A 17,920-nucleotide genomic window follows, 5' to 3' on the forward strand; every position below is an offset into this window, starting at 1 on the left:
CTGCAGTCATATTATCTACAGGCCTTAGCCAAATGAGTTGGACATACTGTCACTTGCCTAATTAAGGCGCCACGCGAGCAGATCACGAGGAGGGAAAGTGTGGGAGGTTCCAGTTACTCTTCTCATCAACACGGCGCGTACTTTCTGCACCGAGTAGCCGAATGTTAAGCAGGTCTTTTTCGAAAATCTCTCAGCTCATTGACATAAGGTGCATCTCCCCACTTGGCTCTCTCAACACTTCCATAATAACACTCATTATCTTCAGCACACATCTTTCTGCTTCATTTAAGCCATTCTTAACAAGGGGCATCTATCACCGAGGTGCTGCTGCTGTGCGGTCGCTCTGACCTCCACGGGGTCTGATTTATTCTGGACCGTCTTCTCCACTCAGTCTTTCACTCTGGCTGCAGGACAAAACTGCCACTCCGAGCTTTTTTTAATTATGAAGACATAATTTAAAACTCCATCAGTCCGAGGTGGTCGCCGGACAGGGTGACACAAGCAGCCGGTGGCTTTGCAGTCTCCACCTGGGTCATTTTTTAAAAGGAGACAGGGGCATGTTAATGGGGTTGGTAAATAAGGGCAGCATCGCCCCAAAGTGTACTTCACGATTCGCAACCTAATCACAAAAAATGATCCCAGTCGTGTAACGCGGGCTGAACTCCTTTTCTCATTACAATACATGCGTAAGTTTTAGTCATTTCAACAACAAAATGGCAGCTTACCGTGAAATAAAGGCCATGTATCACGCGTGCAGGTGAGGGCGAGACGAGACTGGCGACAACACACGGTGTCATTATTTTGATTTCGGTCCTCCTGTGTGCCTGTGACTCTGTGGAGCAGCAGGACACTGAGAGATGAGGGTGAAGAGGTTCAGCCCGCTGTGCCTGGACAAACACAAGGACAGCTCTACCTTGGACGACTCTGTATAGCGCCAATTATTCACAATCAGCATTTGTTTTCAGTGAATGTTTTGTTTACTCGTCTCAAAAAAACATAGCAAATGCGGTGTCATCTTCTGCTCCGACAGCGGGGATGTAAACATGTTTTTCTCTCCCCTTCCTACAAGAGGATAAATAAAATGACTGCTGTTAGAAGATTTAATTCTGAGAAGCCTCTCTCTGGGGCTCGGAGACGCGCTAAGAAGCCCATTGCATCGGGGCTTCAATTAGCAGAGAACGCCTTCATCTTCTGACCAAAGTCACCTTGAACAATCAAATTATCTCTAAATCTAAATAAAACAATCACCCTCAATCAATCACAGTTCATTAGTTCTTGAATAATTCCCATTGCCTCTCAAACATGCAGAGGAGGCTTTCAGCCAGCCCCCCCTTCCCCCCGCCGCTTCAAACACATGCATGTAAGGTCATGTACAAACAGCTCAGTGTGGCCCCAATAATTTTTTTAAAAAGACACGACAATAGCTCGCAGTGAATTGTCCTTTAATTCTCAGTCACACAGAGCACAGTTGGCCTGCTTTTCCCCACAGTTTGGGGAGATTTCAGTCGGTTTTGGAGGACTTAGAAAAGTTGGAGTTGGTCCTCTCCAAACTGGCAGTGTGCTGGGTGTGCGAGGGCAGACGGGCACAAACAAAGTCGGTCAGATGCATTTCTTCAGTCCAGGCTGTGAGAGAAGTATTGGTAAGATTTCCATCTTCTGTGCTTGATTTTGAGTACACTGTAAGGGCAAAACCCAGAAAATTGGTCTCTTTAGGACCTCTTACCCAACAACTTGCGATAATGACAAAGTGCAAATGATAAACAGTATATTGACAGAAGAAAATATGAGTAAAACCAAGTCATTTCAAAAATTGTTCCTCAGAATTATATCTGATCACAGTAGCGGAGGTGAACCGTGGTGCATTTAGCAGGCAGTGGCAGTTTACTATATTCCAGAACAAAAATAACTCGTAAAAAAAATTATGCCTTTTCCTCCCCGAATGACAATAAACAATTTCCTGTGCGAGTCGTTTAAGAACTACAGATTGCAGAGTTGTTTCCATCGAGGTTGGAGCAATATCCCGCTCTCAGTCTGATCAAAATCACTCCATCACAGCCGACGGAAGCAAATGCCTTTTCCCCAGAAAGGACAAACGGAGGAGGCTTGTCTACACTAAAAGTATTTTCACACTGCAGGACCAATCTCCAGCACTCCTGCCCCGACCAAGGTCATTTCTGTTCAAACAGTAAAGCCTAAGATGATGTAGTGAACCGATATCCCCGGGTCAGCATGCTCCATTCCATCTTGGTAGCGTTGGGTGGTGTAAACTGCCTCCAGGCTCCAGCCTCCACAATTTTATGGTCCTAGAGGTTACAGCTGAGCATGCTGATTTGATTTGATTTCTTTCTGAGGTTGGGGAAAAAAGCCCAGCACATGCTGCAAAATGCCCTTATCTCGACACCCAGTTTCAACCCCAGATGTCCTGCAAGTAGCGCTTCTCTTCTCTGAGCCCCGCCAGTGTCTTCATGGCGTCCAGCTGGTCCACTTGAAGCTCTGCTTTAATCATCTCCATCAGTGTCTCGTTCACATCTTTAGCCATGTTCTTTGCATCCCTGGAGACGAAAAGCGCATTTGTGTGAGAGGGGACAATGTGATCAATGGACAGTGATTTTATTTAAGTATACACAATCCGTCAAACCAAGAATTTCCCACTAAATGCAGCCTGAACTGGATCCTTGAAGGACATGGCTGTAATATCTATCTTGCTCTTGCAGCATACTGAGAGATTCATCATCCAGCAGAGATACTCTTCTTGACTCTGAAAAATACGCCCAGTTCTCATGCTTCAAAAGTAATGTACTCACTGGTGAGTAAAACAGCCTGACAATGGAAAACATTACCACAAAAGTGATGTGCAGCTCGACTACATTGACATGACATTGATGTTTTTTGCTAAAACACATTTTATGTCGCCATAAATGATATAAAATGTTGCAGCAGTCACAGATGAATCAGATAAATGAGGCTGTGATGAGAAAGGTCCTTGTCATTATTTTGAGATGAAAACAGGAAAAGGTAATATTTTGCTTGTCAACAAGTTGTATCAGTACATATTGCTTGTTATTCATGAGAAAAGTACTGAGGGAAAAAAAACAAAAATTCAATTTCTACATCATATGCTTTTAACATTTTTATATCCTCTCGGTTTACTTTTTGTATCCCACAGTCACGAAGGACTAACTTGACAAACATGAGGAACAAGGTGTCCTGCAGCAGATAGTGTGGCGCCTACAGAGCCCTCGTCTCAACATGGAGTCAGTCAGGGAGTAGACAAATGCAACCGAGGCAACATAAATCCACAGGACTGACGCAAGTTCTCAGACAAGTTCCATGCAACCCACCTGCCAAGAGCCTTAAAATACCGGACCCAGGTGAACTCTGATTTAAACTCAAAGGGTGCCGAGAGTTAAATAAATTTGGGATTTCTTGTTTACTACACTTTGTGTGACATTAACTGGAGAAAAATATCCCCAGCATTGTTTTTAAAGCTCCGGCACACGAGTTTTAGAGTGCTGGAAATGTTGCAGCACAGACCGATATGTGCTTTGTCATCTTTATAGTCAACGCTGACTTAATATAAGGTATCTTAACATCACTTACAGAATATTTTAGAACTTGAAAAGCATCAGGAAGTCCAGCGGGGCAAAGCGGTGCTGTAGTGGTTAATGCTCTGGCCTCACAACAGGACAATTCTGAGTTCGATTTGGGGCTTGTGTCTTTTCTGTGCAGAGTTTGCAGGTTATTTCATCATAATGCAAGCTTAAAGTATGAAGATTGTTTTGAGATAGTTCATTTTTCTTTTATTTGTTGATTTTAGTTTTTTGGATGAAAAAAAAAAAATCGATCACCAAAAAATGCCATGCACTGCCGTTCCGGGCTTCCTTGTGAAAAACAATACTGCATTTCAATGGACCTCATGGGTAATGTATAAATAAATATGTACTTTTTGCCAAATTGGAACAAAATAACAGAATCTGCATTAATTTACAAGCCAATTCCAAGCTTTGAACACAAATCAATCTGACAAAAGTGAATGGTAAATGTAAGAGTACCCCCTGCAGCATTTGAACATTCACAGCCGATTCTGATACAGGATAAAGAGCAGCCACAACATGGCACAGCCGCACCAGGTGGACACCAGGACAGATGTCAAATTGAGTAGAAAAGAGTGAAAACAGCATCACTCAGGATGAATAAATGTTCCGATGAAATCAGCGTCAGTCTTACCCGCAGACGTAGAGACAACCGTTCTGTCGAAGCAGGATGTCAGTGACATGTCGGCTATTAAGAAGCAGATTGTGTTGGACGTATCTGGGCTGTGCTGCGGAAGTGATGGACTCCTCATCCTCCCGAGAGTCTCTGGAGAAACACACCTTGAGGTGGCTCAGGGTACCACTGGACACAAAGCCTTCCAGTTCCTCTCTGAAACAAGGACATAAACCTTTATTTTTCTTTTGATTTCAAACTCGTCGCTCCGAGCGGATTTGCTTTAACTCCACCTATACAGGACTGTTACATTTGCAGAGCAATTGAACCAGAGACGGAAACACTCTCCATTCAACAGCTCAGTGATTTGATCTGTCTGTTCTCCGCGAGCAGAAGTATCCTCGAGAAACCTTTGACTTCAGCAAAAGACTCGAGATTTAAATCGAAACTGTGGATCGCAGTATAAATGCAGAATGCCTCCCAGGCCTGCTGCTTCTGTGACAACAACACAAATGTGTGTCAAGTTTGTTTTTAGAGTCGCACAGTAGTGCGGTGGAGAGTACTCTTGGCCCACTGAGAGAATGTAAAAGTTTAATTCCAGGTTCCAGTCTGTATGGTCTCCCTGTGCATGCATGGGCTTTATCCAGGCAAATGTCAAATATCTGCCAGTGTTTTGCACCATATTAATGCTCTGGAAAATCAAATTTTAGACCCCAACCATGGGCTGTTCAGAGACAAAAAGATTGGTTGCCAGTGAATTTTTCAGTTCAAATCTGTTTCGGAGCCATTGTGGGGGAAGATTGTGTGCTGATTTATTTTTTTTTTTTAATCAACCTGGATTCTTCTGGTTTCTCCCACAGACCAAAAAAAGAAACATGAGGTTAATTGATGACTCCAAATTGCCCCAAAGTTTAAGTAAATGTGCATGTGTGTGGTTGTTTCTTCCTCTGAGATGCACTGGTGACCTGTCCTGGGTGTACAAACAGAGTCACCTGGAATTGTATGAAGCAGAATGCAGATGGATGGTCAAGCTCTAGTGTTGGTGGATGAATATCCGATGAGGTGAATCATATGGATGTGCATGCCCGACGATTAGTCAGGAGACCTGGTGCAGGCACCGTCTTTTGAGACAAACATAATGTGATACCGAGAAACCATCTTTGTACGATACCCATGGCTTTGTTTGAAAGAAAATGCATATTTGTGTTGAACTGAAAGTAGAAACTGCAGACCAAAAATGCCAAGAATTCCACAAGATTTTCAGTTTATATTAAGGTTGTTTATCGTCTCACATCCAACCCTCCCTCAAGATATTTAGCAGTAGTTTGAACCACCTCACCAGACACAAAACTCCCCAAACATTTCCGACGAACAAAAAAAAAAAAGACCTGTCAAGCTCGATAAAATTGAACACTGATGGGCAAAAGGTCTAAGCAAAATTGTGCCAGACAACCAATTTATCTTGTTTAACAAGAGAAGCACAAAAAAAAATAAAAAAAATGGATTTCATAAGCAAGGTCGAGTCACTGTTATAAGCAACTTTTTTTTTACAATCAATCCTCCCAGCCATGCATTTAGTGTAACCTCGCTCCCTATCTGTGTTTGGTTTGCCAGCTACTCCTTCTTCTGCCACAGTGTTTTTACAGGGCCTGGGGTGCTAGTGGAAGGGAAGGAAGGAGAAAAGAGGCGAGGGACTACGGTTTACTGTGGCTCAGAGCATCTTCTTTAAAGTTAAGCAGACGGATTGAGTCGAGGCTCACACAGACATGCACTAATAACAAGCTCTGGCTCCAGCATCATGGGTGTAGGTCTCCGCCTCAGGGGTCTGTGTTTTGCAGTAACCCCAATAGTAAAATAGAGTATTACTTTGATAACACGCAGACAATGAGGTGTGAATACCAAAGACAGCGATAAACCAACATTGTCTCCGTTCTTATTTAAATGTCCAGAATTGTCATCTCATGCATTGTTCACCATCTAACCTTTGATTGGAGACATTCAAGATAAGAACTCTTTTCTCCAAGATGGGTAATTACGAATTCTGTTTCAACACAAGAGCAACATCGTGAATTAAATAGGAGAATGTGTGTTTGTCGGACGCTTGAATATAAATCATTTCAGACTGATAACCGTGTGAGCTGAATCTGTCGGGCAATAAAGGACACTTGACTTCTCAGAGCGACAAAAGCAGGCAGGAGTTTATGAAGAGTCATAACCCGACAGATTCCTTGGTGTGTTTGTACAGATACGTGCCCGTGGCAGCACCCTGGACCCCGATGTAAACCCAGCAGACCTTCAGTCGTGTGAAATCCCATGCCATAAAGAGGTAAAGGAATCAGAGTAACAGAAAACGTAAGAAGCTGGATGTGACATGCAGGCGGGGGATCTCTGCAGAAGATCTTAAAAACTGTGGCTGACTGAGGCACATTAAAAGCCCCATTTGTTTTTGGATTCATAGCACAATAGACAAGCTGGTTAAGTCCAGTCTTGACATTTTGTAATGTTAATAAGGACTATAACATGTATGCTGCATTTAGACAAGATCAACGATTGTGCCTACTTTTGAAATTAAATCCTTTCTCAAGAATTATATAACATAAAAAAAAAAAGAAAAATACAGCTTAGTGTTATGAGCAGGTTCTGCCTGACATGAGATTCTAGTTAATTTAAGAGAAATCCAACAGAGGGGAGTGCAAGCAGCCAATTGAGCTGAAGGTATGTTGTTCTCATCCTGCTAACCTATTTAAATTGAGTACAGCTCTTCATGGGTGGCTCATAAAACACAGACTAATCACTTTGGTCAACACGGTGGGGGTATTCATCAGAGAAGCCCACACTGTGAACAAACACCTCCTACTACCTGGCTGGAAGTTGGTATTTAAATAAGGGATAGAGGAAACAAAGGGGAACAAACAACATCCTCTGTGATCTATTCTCATGTGATTAAGGATGCTAATCCATTCGCACTATTTGATCCTGGAAACGAGCTCCATCAAGGCGTCAGCGCTGAGCACACGTCCACTGCTGAGAACACGTCCACTGCTGAGAACACGTCCACTGCTGAGAACACGTCCACTGCTGATCAATTAATAGGTAGGCAGGAGAGAATGAAGCCAAAGCAAACGAATCAGAGTGCGTATCAACTCGCAGGTGGATGTGGGTTACCAATAACTCACAATCTAACAAGGGTAGATAAACTTTTAAAATACTTAATTCAGAATTAACTTAACAGTCATAAAGAAAACATTTGAAAGGTGGAGAAAGTGGAAACTTATACTGTGACAATAGTGTCACCATATTATTATTATTTTATTATATTATGTTTCCACAATATTATATAGCTTCACATGGGGGAGACGGCAAGAATATAGTCTCCAAACACCCACTGATAATCAGCAGGCCCTCAATTTGGTGAAACTTGGATTACATTCTTAGATTTTATTTAGGCCCAACATTTCGACAACCGCAGCTGTGAACACTGCAGACATTCAAAATTATAATGGAAATATATTAAAAAAAACTAAATCCATAAAATATTTAGCTACAATGGTATTTATTTGGAGTGGAGCCCGTGTCTAGCTGACAGAATGAAGCATTATACTATCTCTAGTTTCAGCTCTGTTTGGTTTCTGCATGCATTCTGAGCAAAATATTAGGTTGTTAGCTGCTACATGCTCCACTGCCCACTGTTTTCCCTCTACATCTGTGCTGTACAGCTTGTGTACAGTGGATTTCAAGAAGCTTGATGGCTATTGTTTGGTTTCACACTCGCATGTGTGTATGTATGTATTCATTGACCTTCCTACGGTTTCTCGAGTTTCTTCTCACGGTCCATAAACATGCATGAGGTTAATTAAAATTACTGTCCCTAAAGAAAAACGTTAGGAACCACTGGCCTCGGGTATATCCAGGCTTTACTCATCGTAAACTGGAATTGGTTTCCGCACCTATGGCCTTGAAGTTAGACAAAGAGGTATTGAAGATGGACGGCTTGATGTTCTACAACTGTCAACGTCAAAAGTTTTGACCCAAAAGCCAATACAACAAAGTAATATAGGACAAAAAAACCTTGTAGAACTGAGTGGAAATGTAGAAAATCTGGAATCTAGAAAAGTATATCCATATTGCTTACATTACACATTATATTCAGTACTGTAGTCATAATGTAAAATGTTTTCAGTCACCGTCGCAGTAATTCTATGATTTCCATATGTTGCCTTGAGACACAAGTGCATGCTAACACAACAAGGTGATGGTTATTACCAACAACAGAAGAGTGTGAGGCCTCATACATCTTCAAAAATATCCTTGAGCAGAGTGGTGAATATGCAATGCTCACAATACTCATATATGGGATTGAAGTAAGGACACCCACATTGTGCGCACAGACCGAGACGTTCATTATGGAGGTCACATTTTCCAATACATACAAAGTGCTGTGGCAAGGTGAAGAGGGATGTGGGTACTGAGACATCCGATTCACAAGAGGTGAGGAAAAGTGCGTTTTGTAATAGTGTGTACTGTACGAGTGCATGGACTTTGAATAACTGCACAACTGAAAAGGCAAAACACCCTGCTTACCTGAAAAGATAGTCTCCGTCTTTGTGGCGACAACCAAAGAACAACCAAGTCTCACCAAATGCGGCCTTGGAGTCGTTCTGCCTCTCGTTCTCCCTGAAAGTCAAATGGTGGATGTGAGCGGTCAATCAATACTAACAGACAACAGAACAGATGGAAGACAGGAAGTCCTTCCTCGCGGCGGAGGTTAAAGGAAAGAAGTGACACGATTAAGCACTGTCTGCAGTGACAGTACACGGAGTACCGCAATTGCCTAATGTGGGGATGCGACTGCGTGTGTAGAAGCAATGACATTACGTGTATTATTAGATTTCACTCAAACAGAAGGATAGATTGCGTCACTATAAAAAGGGAGCCGGGAATGAAAATGGCAGTTGGTGTGTGTATGTGTGCATGTTCTACTAATGCCCCCGTCTGTCATTCAGCGCACGCGCACGCACACGCACACGCACACACGCACACACACACACACACACACACACACACACACACACACACACACACACACACACACACACACACACACACACACACACACACACACACACACACAAAACTGTTCCTCTTGTAGCTCTGGAGTTTGGCAATCCTCCCAGAACCCTTTGCCAGAACCGGTAACGCAGCGGCACAAAGCAGGTCTGAGGGTGCCATCGCTATCTGTGCCATACACCTGCTGGAAAGGTGACAGCTCCCTTCCTGATAGCAGCAGCTGACCTCCAACCTTTCACGATGCCATCAGTCAGCTGACTGTCTAAAGAGCCCAGGAGGATCTGCTCTCCCCGCCGTTGGGGGTGTGGCGATTGCGTGGCTGTGGGAGTTTGAAGTCACCAGCCACAACGACAGGTCGAGAAATACCAGAGAGGGAGAGAAAACTAGAAATAAGGTGCTGCTTCCCTAAAAATCACCAACTTTGATATTTATTACCAGCCTGAATCCTGCCGTGTTTTCCAGCTATCGCAAAATTAAAACAGCACCTAACTATCGAGCTTAATGGCTTGGACAGTCTTTAAAAATTACTTTCTAATACACCGATTCTGTCTGAAACCAATTTGTTGATTAATTGAATAGTTGGGAGTCACAGAAATGAATTACCAAAGAGAAACCAACAATACAAGATTACCTCCAAAAATGGTATAATTAGTTTTTTTCCTCCACAACTACAAGATAGAGGACATTTCCTCCTTAAATAGAGTCCTTCGTCTAGATCCATGCTGGAGGGCTGCAACTTTCCACTTGTTGAAACACAACGGGTTTCCCCAATCACTGCAGATTCACGTGAAACACGGAGAAAAGTTGATGAATAAGAAGTCTGTGAATGAATCCAAATTAATTCCAGGCATCTAAAGAAACAATGGCAAAATCATATTTTAGTAAAGAAAAAGACTTTGTTAGCAGTTCTAAATTTGAGCATAAGGCACCTTTGGAGGCCACAATGCGTAAACAAGATCGTTTGTTGAATGGGTACAGCTCCTAAGATTCAGGTTACTGAGACAGTGTTTATCCAATTTGATGAAAGACACACGGAAAAGTATTTGACAAGAAAAACAACATGAAACAGGTGACATCCATCAAACATAAGTAAACATGTCAGATATTCCCAAAGTCAGGATAAAAAAAAAGACCTCCAACAGACCATGTCTTCTTTAAATCACAACCATGTTGCTCATGTGATAATTTGCCCAATATTCTCCATGCTGGGAACAATTTTAATTAAGTCACAAGAGAATCAAGGACAGGACTGTGTTCTCTCCCTTCAAAGGGAATTGTAACCCCAAAAAAAAAAGAATGTGTAAATCACTGGTTTAAGCAGATTTTTCAAGGGATAACTTTGAAGTTTATTTGGTTTCTCTTCACCAATCTGCTTTTTTGTCAATGTATAATGAATACTTTCAGGCTCTGAATGGTTGGATGGGCAAAATAAGCAATGCAAAAATATCCCCTTGGAGATTTCATACAAATGACGACAAAGTCATTTACCTGACTCATCGTGTGTTTCTTCTTAATATAAGAACCAGTTTTAACCATCATTTGTTGTGCGTTAATGTCGATTAGTTCTGAGGTCAAACAAATCAGTAAGTGGGAAGAGTGAAGTCTTTAGCATGGAAAGTTTTTGCTCATATTATTGAGATGCCAAGTTGACTATTCAACAAGCATGATTCAGGTTTCTGTGAATGAGGCCCAGTAACAGGATTTGGCGATGACTTGATTTGACCGCTTAGATCCCATCCATTAGCATCCTGGATGAGAATCTTGTGATCTGCAAACAGCCTCAAGTAAACTCATTTTAGTGGGCTCGTCTCTCTCCTCTCGCTGCCTGCCCTAAAGGGATCAATACCAATATGAAAAACCTGGATTCCATTCTGAGTAGACCACGCCGGCGCCTTTCCCTGAATACAAATTACATCACATCACATCCCCACACTATAACTGCCTGCAATACAATCCCAGGGGGGAGGCAGCATCCACAGAGCACTCCATTTGGGGTCGAAATCAGAAGCGGTTCCCTTTCAGATGCATTCGCATGATCAGCATGGGGTTGGGGGGGGGGGCTGTGGGAGACGCTCAGGTTAAGACTGGGTAAACATCACAATTATCTCGTATCTCTCATTTTCATCTTTGCAACTCCATGACAGCAGTGCTGAGTAGCTTTTTACATTTTCAAACACAACCAAAACAAATAAAATCCTAAATCCAACAACAGCCCCAGGCTTAATCACTGAAATTGCATTGCAGAATTACACCCGTATACATTCAAGACGCTGAATTCAAAATGGTTTCATAACACAGCAGCAAGACGAAGTAGCCTAATTGTAGTCAGCCGTCTGGTTAGACTGATAAACGGAAGCAATGTATTTGTTCGCACAAGCACACAAACTTTAATACGAGATGTCACACCGACTGTGCCATGTCTGCCTACTGGCATACCTAAGCATTAAACTGAGCAAACTGATCCCCCCCCCCCAAAAAAAAAGGAAGCCTTATTAGAACAGCTAACAAGATTAAGGCTAACCACTCAGTTAGGATGCAATATTTGCTTAACTGTCACTGGTCACAGCTAACCAAAAAGACACCGGGAATCCCGTTCTCCAGAAAATCTATCCACACAGACCCCAGCAATCAATACCAGGCTACTAGAGAGCCTTATTAAAATCTCCTGCTACCACCAAGTGAGCCTCTGACCTTTAGAGAGTCTTCCTCCACTTGTTACCAGCACTACAATCTTGTGCCAAGTATTTTTGAAAACAGCCATCGATTAACAGTAGGGGTGGGAGAGGGGAGAGGTGGCAAGATCAAAGCGTCCCCGCGTCGTTTTGTTGTTAACACAACCCTTTTTTCGGGCCTCGCGGCAGATACGGCGTCCCGTTGACAAGCGGGTGATTGTTATCTCCCATCGCGGTGCAGCATCAGCCCGAAAAGCTTTGTTTGGAATCTCAAGTCAGATCCTTCACAATGCCACACACCATGACAGGTTTTTTTTTTTTTTTTTTTTACAATCTTCCAGCACAATGCGCAGCTGGCGGGGGACGGAACGGCAAACGCAGAAGTGGGAAGGGAAAGCGAGGAAGCGGTTGAGCTGATGAATTGATTCACGCAAGTTAAAAATTGGAACAATGACGAACCCCCTGAAGTAAAGAGAAAGACATAATAGGGGAAATTGTAAAACATGGAGAAATTTAAAGCAAAGTTTCAAGGAGGCATCTGATGAGAGGCTGTGGTTATTGTAAAATATAACACAATGCCTTGCAAATCGAACAAGGTCGGTGTGGTTGTTTTGATAAAACACTTCCATGTGTATAATTTAATCTCCACTTCTACAGAGTGATATTTGCGCTGGGCTTTACAAATGGAATTATAACAGATTTGTTCCCATAATAGCCTCAAAACAGAGTCTTGCTTCTGGATGGACCTTAACTGTTCAGGAGTCTGAGGGCCAATGATGTGACCAGCGCAGTTCAGAAACATTTACTACAGTCAGTGTCCCTCAGTCCCAAAAGGTAGAAAATACCACCATGCCCCAGATGACCACTCATCCTTCCCTGAAACTGCTCCAGACAATCCACCATGGCTACCACTTCAGCCGCCGTCATGTCACCTCTCAGAGCAATCACCCATGGATGCCACCCGCCACAACAGAGCAGACATCCGGGGGATTTAGAGACAATTGGACTTGACTGGGGCACAACCTCATTTACACAAAGCCACCCAAGAGTTAGACATGTCAGTCTGACTAAAAAGGCTTACCCTCCGCTTTCTGACATGTCATTGTGGCTCTGAGCCTGGTCAAACACACGAACACGAGCCTCGCTCACTTTAAATCCTTTTGGCAGGTCATCTCCCCGCCATCGAGATTTAGCCGTCACTTCAGAGCGCCAGGAAATTAAACACGATTGCTTCTGCATGATAGCGCTCTTCATATCGCCGACTTGCAGCGAGTCCTTAACTACAAACTACTTCGTTAGCAGTCAATATCTTCACACCACCTCCTCAGCAATTACAAGCAAAGATTTACACCAACAACATGACCACCACCTACTGGACTCTTTACTTCCAAATCAATAACGCCCCATGTGCTGCCATGACTCTTGGCTCTTTATTACAGAACTCATAAAAATGTGAGTGTTTAAGACTGTCTAATTTATTCCTGCTGAGATGAGGAGAGCATCTGAAATAATCCCTGACGTGATCATAGCCCTCGCTGCCAGATTTATTACCTTTTATGTGATCTACAAGACACGGACTTTCATCAGCTTTGAGGAAGGTCTTTTTAATTGTCTCCGCAAATTTAAAGCTAGGTCTCCAAATATCACTTCAGAATTGTGAATATTTACTACGGGGGGCACAAGTTTAGCGCGGATAATCTGTGGTAGCAATCAGCGCACCACATGGCGCTAGACACAGTCCGTCCACTGCTCTACTGGAGCGACACATCTTGAAGCAGGCAACATTGGCAGAGGATTGAGTACATTACTTCACACACGTGACCTTATCAGCTTCGACTTTGCGTCTCTCGCTTGGTAAAAACCTACGTTGCCTTACCTTTGTTGGAGAAAGCCAATGAATGGAGCCACTCCAGTGCCTGGGCCAACCATTATAAAAGGCACAGACGGGTCAGAGGGAGGCCGGAACGAGCAGCTGGGTCTCAAACTTACATGGATCTAGGGTTAAAAGGCCAATAAAAAGGATTTTAAACACAAAAAAAAAGAAAAGAAATTAGAGTAATCACAAGGCTTACAGTCCACCGTGGGCCCGCAAATCTGTTATTGATTGACTTGGACGAAGACATACTAATGAGAAAATCCATGAGCTTCAACAGGAATCTATAGTCTGTGGTACAGGGGATTTGCTTGCTGTAGCCTCAGCTAATTCTTTAATTAACCACACACAGCTTGGTCCAAAGCTGGTTTGTTCTTTTTTTTTGTGGTTTTAAATGTCTGATACATGAAAGCTGAGCATCCAGAGCAGCATAAAACATGCACTAGAATCAGGTTGAATCCTGGCTGCCAGACACGGCATGATTTTATAGCAATGTGCTTTACTCTTCAACTTAAGAACCTCTTGAACTGTATTTTTCAAGGAGAATGAGCACTCCCACTCTCTCGTCCACTTGTTGGGAGAAAAAAAAATAAATCGAAACAAAGACAATGTAGGAAAAGCGGAGGAATGTGCAGCACGAGTGTAGCCAGAAGGGATGCATCAATTTTCTTCCCCTCAGTCAAGCATATTGGGTTACATCCACTACAGAACTCGAACACTTGTACACTCAAATACCAGCCCTTAAAAATGCATCAAACAGGACCAAGACTACAAAAGTTCGCAATCCACTCTCAGTGTTCTTTTTCTCGCACTACTCATTACCTTTGGCAGAGCAGGGCTGCCGGAGGAGTCAGCCTTCCCAGGAAAAACCAGGCCGGGATTGATGAGGTCAAACAGCCAGCCGGTACACAAGCCTCTCCTCCCTGCAGGCCGCCCAGAGCATGCTGGGAAGTTCACCACATTGAAGACGAAACGTAGCTTTCCTGGGTGTCTGAGGCAGGAGCTACAAAGTTGAGACCACAGAGAGATTCAGATGGGAAAAAAAAAAACATAGATAGGGGGGGACATCAGTGCATCACAGTGTGAGTGAAAGAAAGGCATACATATAGAAATAGGCATTGAAATTGAAAATGAGTGAAATACAGACACATGGAGGCAAAAAGTAAGCAAAAAAAAAAAAAAAAGGAGCTTTGTGATGGAAAATAAATCCTCAAGAATATGGCTACAACAAAGATCACCTTCATAGAGATTTAGATTTGCTTCGACCGACTTAAATAACACGGACACGGTTCATTGCATTAATGGCAAATTCTATATTTGCAATTAATCTTATTTTGTCCCCCATGCCCTATTACTTTTGCTCAAGTATTCTGACACAAAACCACCTGTTATACCCTTTTTAATTTACACACCCATTATACTAAAACTACATACCCACACTTCAGTTTCAGTAGCTCTCAAGTGCAACAGCGGCTGCCAGGTCCTGATATCAAAACATACCGATTTGCACTGGAAGAGTCAAAATCCTCCATCGCATCTAAACGGCTTGCTTTATCCTGAGCAGGATCAAGGATGCCAGGTAAAACTGGGCAAATGTCTCAGTCTTAATTTATTCTTAAAGGATTTCATCATAAGATTTAAAGTGCCATGTAATGATTTGTTTTTCTACCACATCTTGGTGAAAAAAATATATATATTTTTTTTAATGGCATGACAGCATAAGCAGTTTTACATACATTGCACATTATAGTATTTTCACATGATCAGTCACGTTCACCCACTCACACACATCAAGGAAGCATTGTGAGCAGCTTAAGGTTCAGTGTCTTGCCCGAGGGCACGTCGTCAGTGTAAGTTGGGGGAACTCAAACCAGAAACAGTTGGATCGAAAGACATCTGAGCCCCACATGCCTCTAATAACAACTCATCAGGTGTTCCAAGTTCTTGTCAACAGCATAAACTATCTTCCTTTAAAAGAAAAAATTAACTGAGCTTCCATTGTGCCAGTTAAGAAAAAAAATTAAAAGAGCCATGTGTGTGCTCAGATTTGTACACCATGCGCTTACTTTTTCAATTCATGCCTACACGTTTGACATTCATGCACTCCATTTTCGGAATCCGTGGGCACGGAAATGTAAAAGGACTTAATGTACTTGTATAATGTATTTTGTACTGGAGGGTACAAATCACATGAGCCCACATGAGCCGCTTGTTCAGCCTCATGTTTTCATCCCGCTGTTTTACTAATTAATTCTAATGATGGCTAAAATGCTTCCCTGCCAAAATAAGCAACTTCTGATCATTATAGGATTCGTGTGACACATTGACTGTTTTAACACTATGACACAAATTGGTGATTTTTTGTCCCCAGGGAGTATTATCATCTGGTATAATTATTGGAGCTTTTCCACAATCCTACAACCCTTCAACATGCATCGTGGCAACCTTACAAGCATCTCCCACCAATACCCCCATGAATAAAAGTTTGTGTCGTCGTTGCTCCAATAGAAATCGTCCCGCTCCGCGCCGCTCTCTCCCTCCCTCCCTGCCAGTATAAGTACTCACACGCTCGCTCATCCTTCACTCTCCAGTTCCTGTGGGCCACTAGAGACCTCTATTGACCACAGCATCAATAATGCAGCTCTCTAATGTCTCTGCACCATCTGATAAACTACAGGCTCCGTCTCTGCTGTCCGTCCCTCGTCTCTCCGCGAGTGCACACACACACACATACGTAAGCACAGCCGTGCGCACACACGCCGCTAAGTGAGACACTAATGAGAGGAACAGATAAGTTTTGACACTGCGTTAGATGTTGCTGCTCCACATGCGCTTTAAAGCCAACCTAATGGGCGCTAGCTTAAAAGGAAGAGCAAATCAATGACTAGCTAAGTGAGGCAAAAAGAAGGAACACAAGGCCTATTTAAAACTCAGCGCAACCAGCTAAAGGCTATACAATATTTACAGTCCATTCATTAGTGCAGTTTCCTGCTGCGCTGAGCTTATGAGGAAATGACATCTACAAGTGCCCATTTAAACAAAAGGTAAAAACAAAAATAAACACGGCTCTCAAAGGGAGTGTGGAGAGAATTCACATTCAATCCCACAAACTAAAACTGTGAGGTCTATATAACAGAGTTTGTCTTATTAGTAGTGGCGCTAAATACCTCGAACAACCTGAACAGATATGAAAACGTCAGACTTTATAAACTTAACAGAGCTTCTATTTGATCCCATTTAATTTCTGAAATCCCACGTTAACTCTGTTGAATGTCAGATAATTTTAAAAATCCATCTCTGTGGAGGAAATGGCAAAATAGCAGATCTCCAGAGGACGACTTGGGATTATCCCACCGCCAATAGTATGAGATCAATATATACGTTGTCATGCAAATTGAGATGTCCTTGTCTTGTTCTACCTAATAAAATCTTTAGGGCTTAACAGTATGTCCACATGCACACCGAAGTGTAAATCCAACACAGTTCCCTCAGGTTGGAATTAAGAGGAAATAATGTAAAGAAAGGTCATTATTCCATTGCAGTAGAAGAATGATAATCACAGTCTTGTTCCCAGACTATATAAAAAAACATGGCACAATTAAAAAAAAAAAAGACTCCATTCATTTCCACATCCAAGTACTGATTACAGTCATATTGTTTATCAGCATTTTTTCCCACATTTGCACAGTTAACACATTTCAAGTTTCAGATCTTCAGCATAAGTGAACTCCACCTTTGTGCAATCTCTTGATTTTCACCTATTTTTCAGCTCGGAAAACAAAGAAAAATTTTTGGGAAACAGTTAAGCCTCCAGACATGCAAACAGAAATACAAAGGCATCCATATTCATGAAAACTTGTTATTCCAGTTAAATGATGGCGCACACGTGCACAGAGTTTAGAGCGGTAGAGAGTCTTCGCTCATGTTTCCCTGCCACCTTACCTGGCTGCTGAATACGGCCTGGGCTGCAGTCTCGCCAAGTGCTCTGAAAGGCAAGCACAACTGTCAATCATCATGTTGCCGAGACTTGGTAACACAGACACCCATGCCAGAGAGGAGACGCAGCACCTGAAAGTCATCTTGGTCCTATGAGACGTCCTTA

The 17,920-nt window shown here is 42.6% G+C and overlaps 1 protein-coding gene across 1 annotated transcript in view; it reads right to left on the minus strand.

The window, feature by feature from the left end:
* Positions 1-1,443: 1,443 nt before the first annotated feature.
* Positions 1,444-17,920, minus strand: part of mtrr (5-methyltetrahydrofolate-homocysteine methyltransferase reductase) — a 29,748-nt gene continuing 13,271 nt past the window's right edge. Inside the window, exons 10-15 of the mRNA XM_080514684.1 lie at positions 17,761-17,803; positions 14,641-14,821; positions 13,822-13,940; positions 8,788-8,880; positions 4,228-4,422; positions 1,444-2,552 (exon numbers count right to left, since the gene is read on the minus strand). Of these exons, the coding sequence (XP_080370810.1) occupies positions 2,408-2,552; positions 4,228-4,422; positions 8,788-8,880; positions 13,822-13,940; positions 14,641-14,821; positions 17,761-17,803 (776 nt within the window). The 3' untranslated portion in view covers positions 1,444-2,407. The remainder of the gene's footprint in view (positions 2,553-4,227; positions 4,423-8,787; positions 8,881-13,821; positions 13,941-14,640; positions 14,822-17,760; positions 17,804-17,920) is intronic.

This window comes from Blennius ocellaris (assembly GCF_963422515.1).
Source record: "Blennius ocellaris genome assembly, chromosome: 19".
NCBI classification, from domain to species: Eukaryota; Metazoa; Chordata; class Actinopteri; order Blenniiformes; family Blenniidae; genus Blennius; species Blennius ocellaris.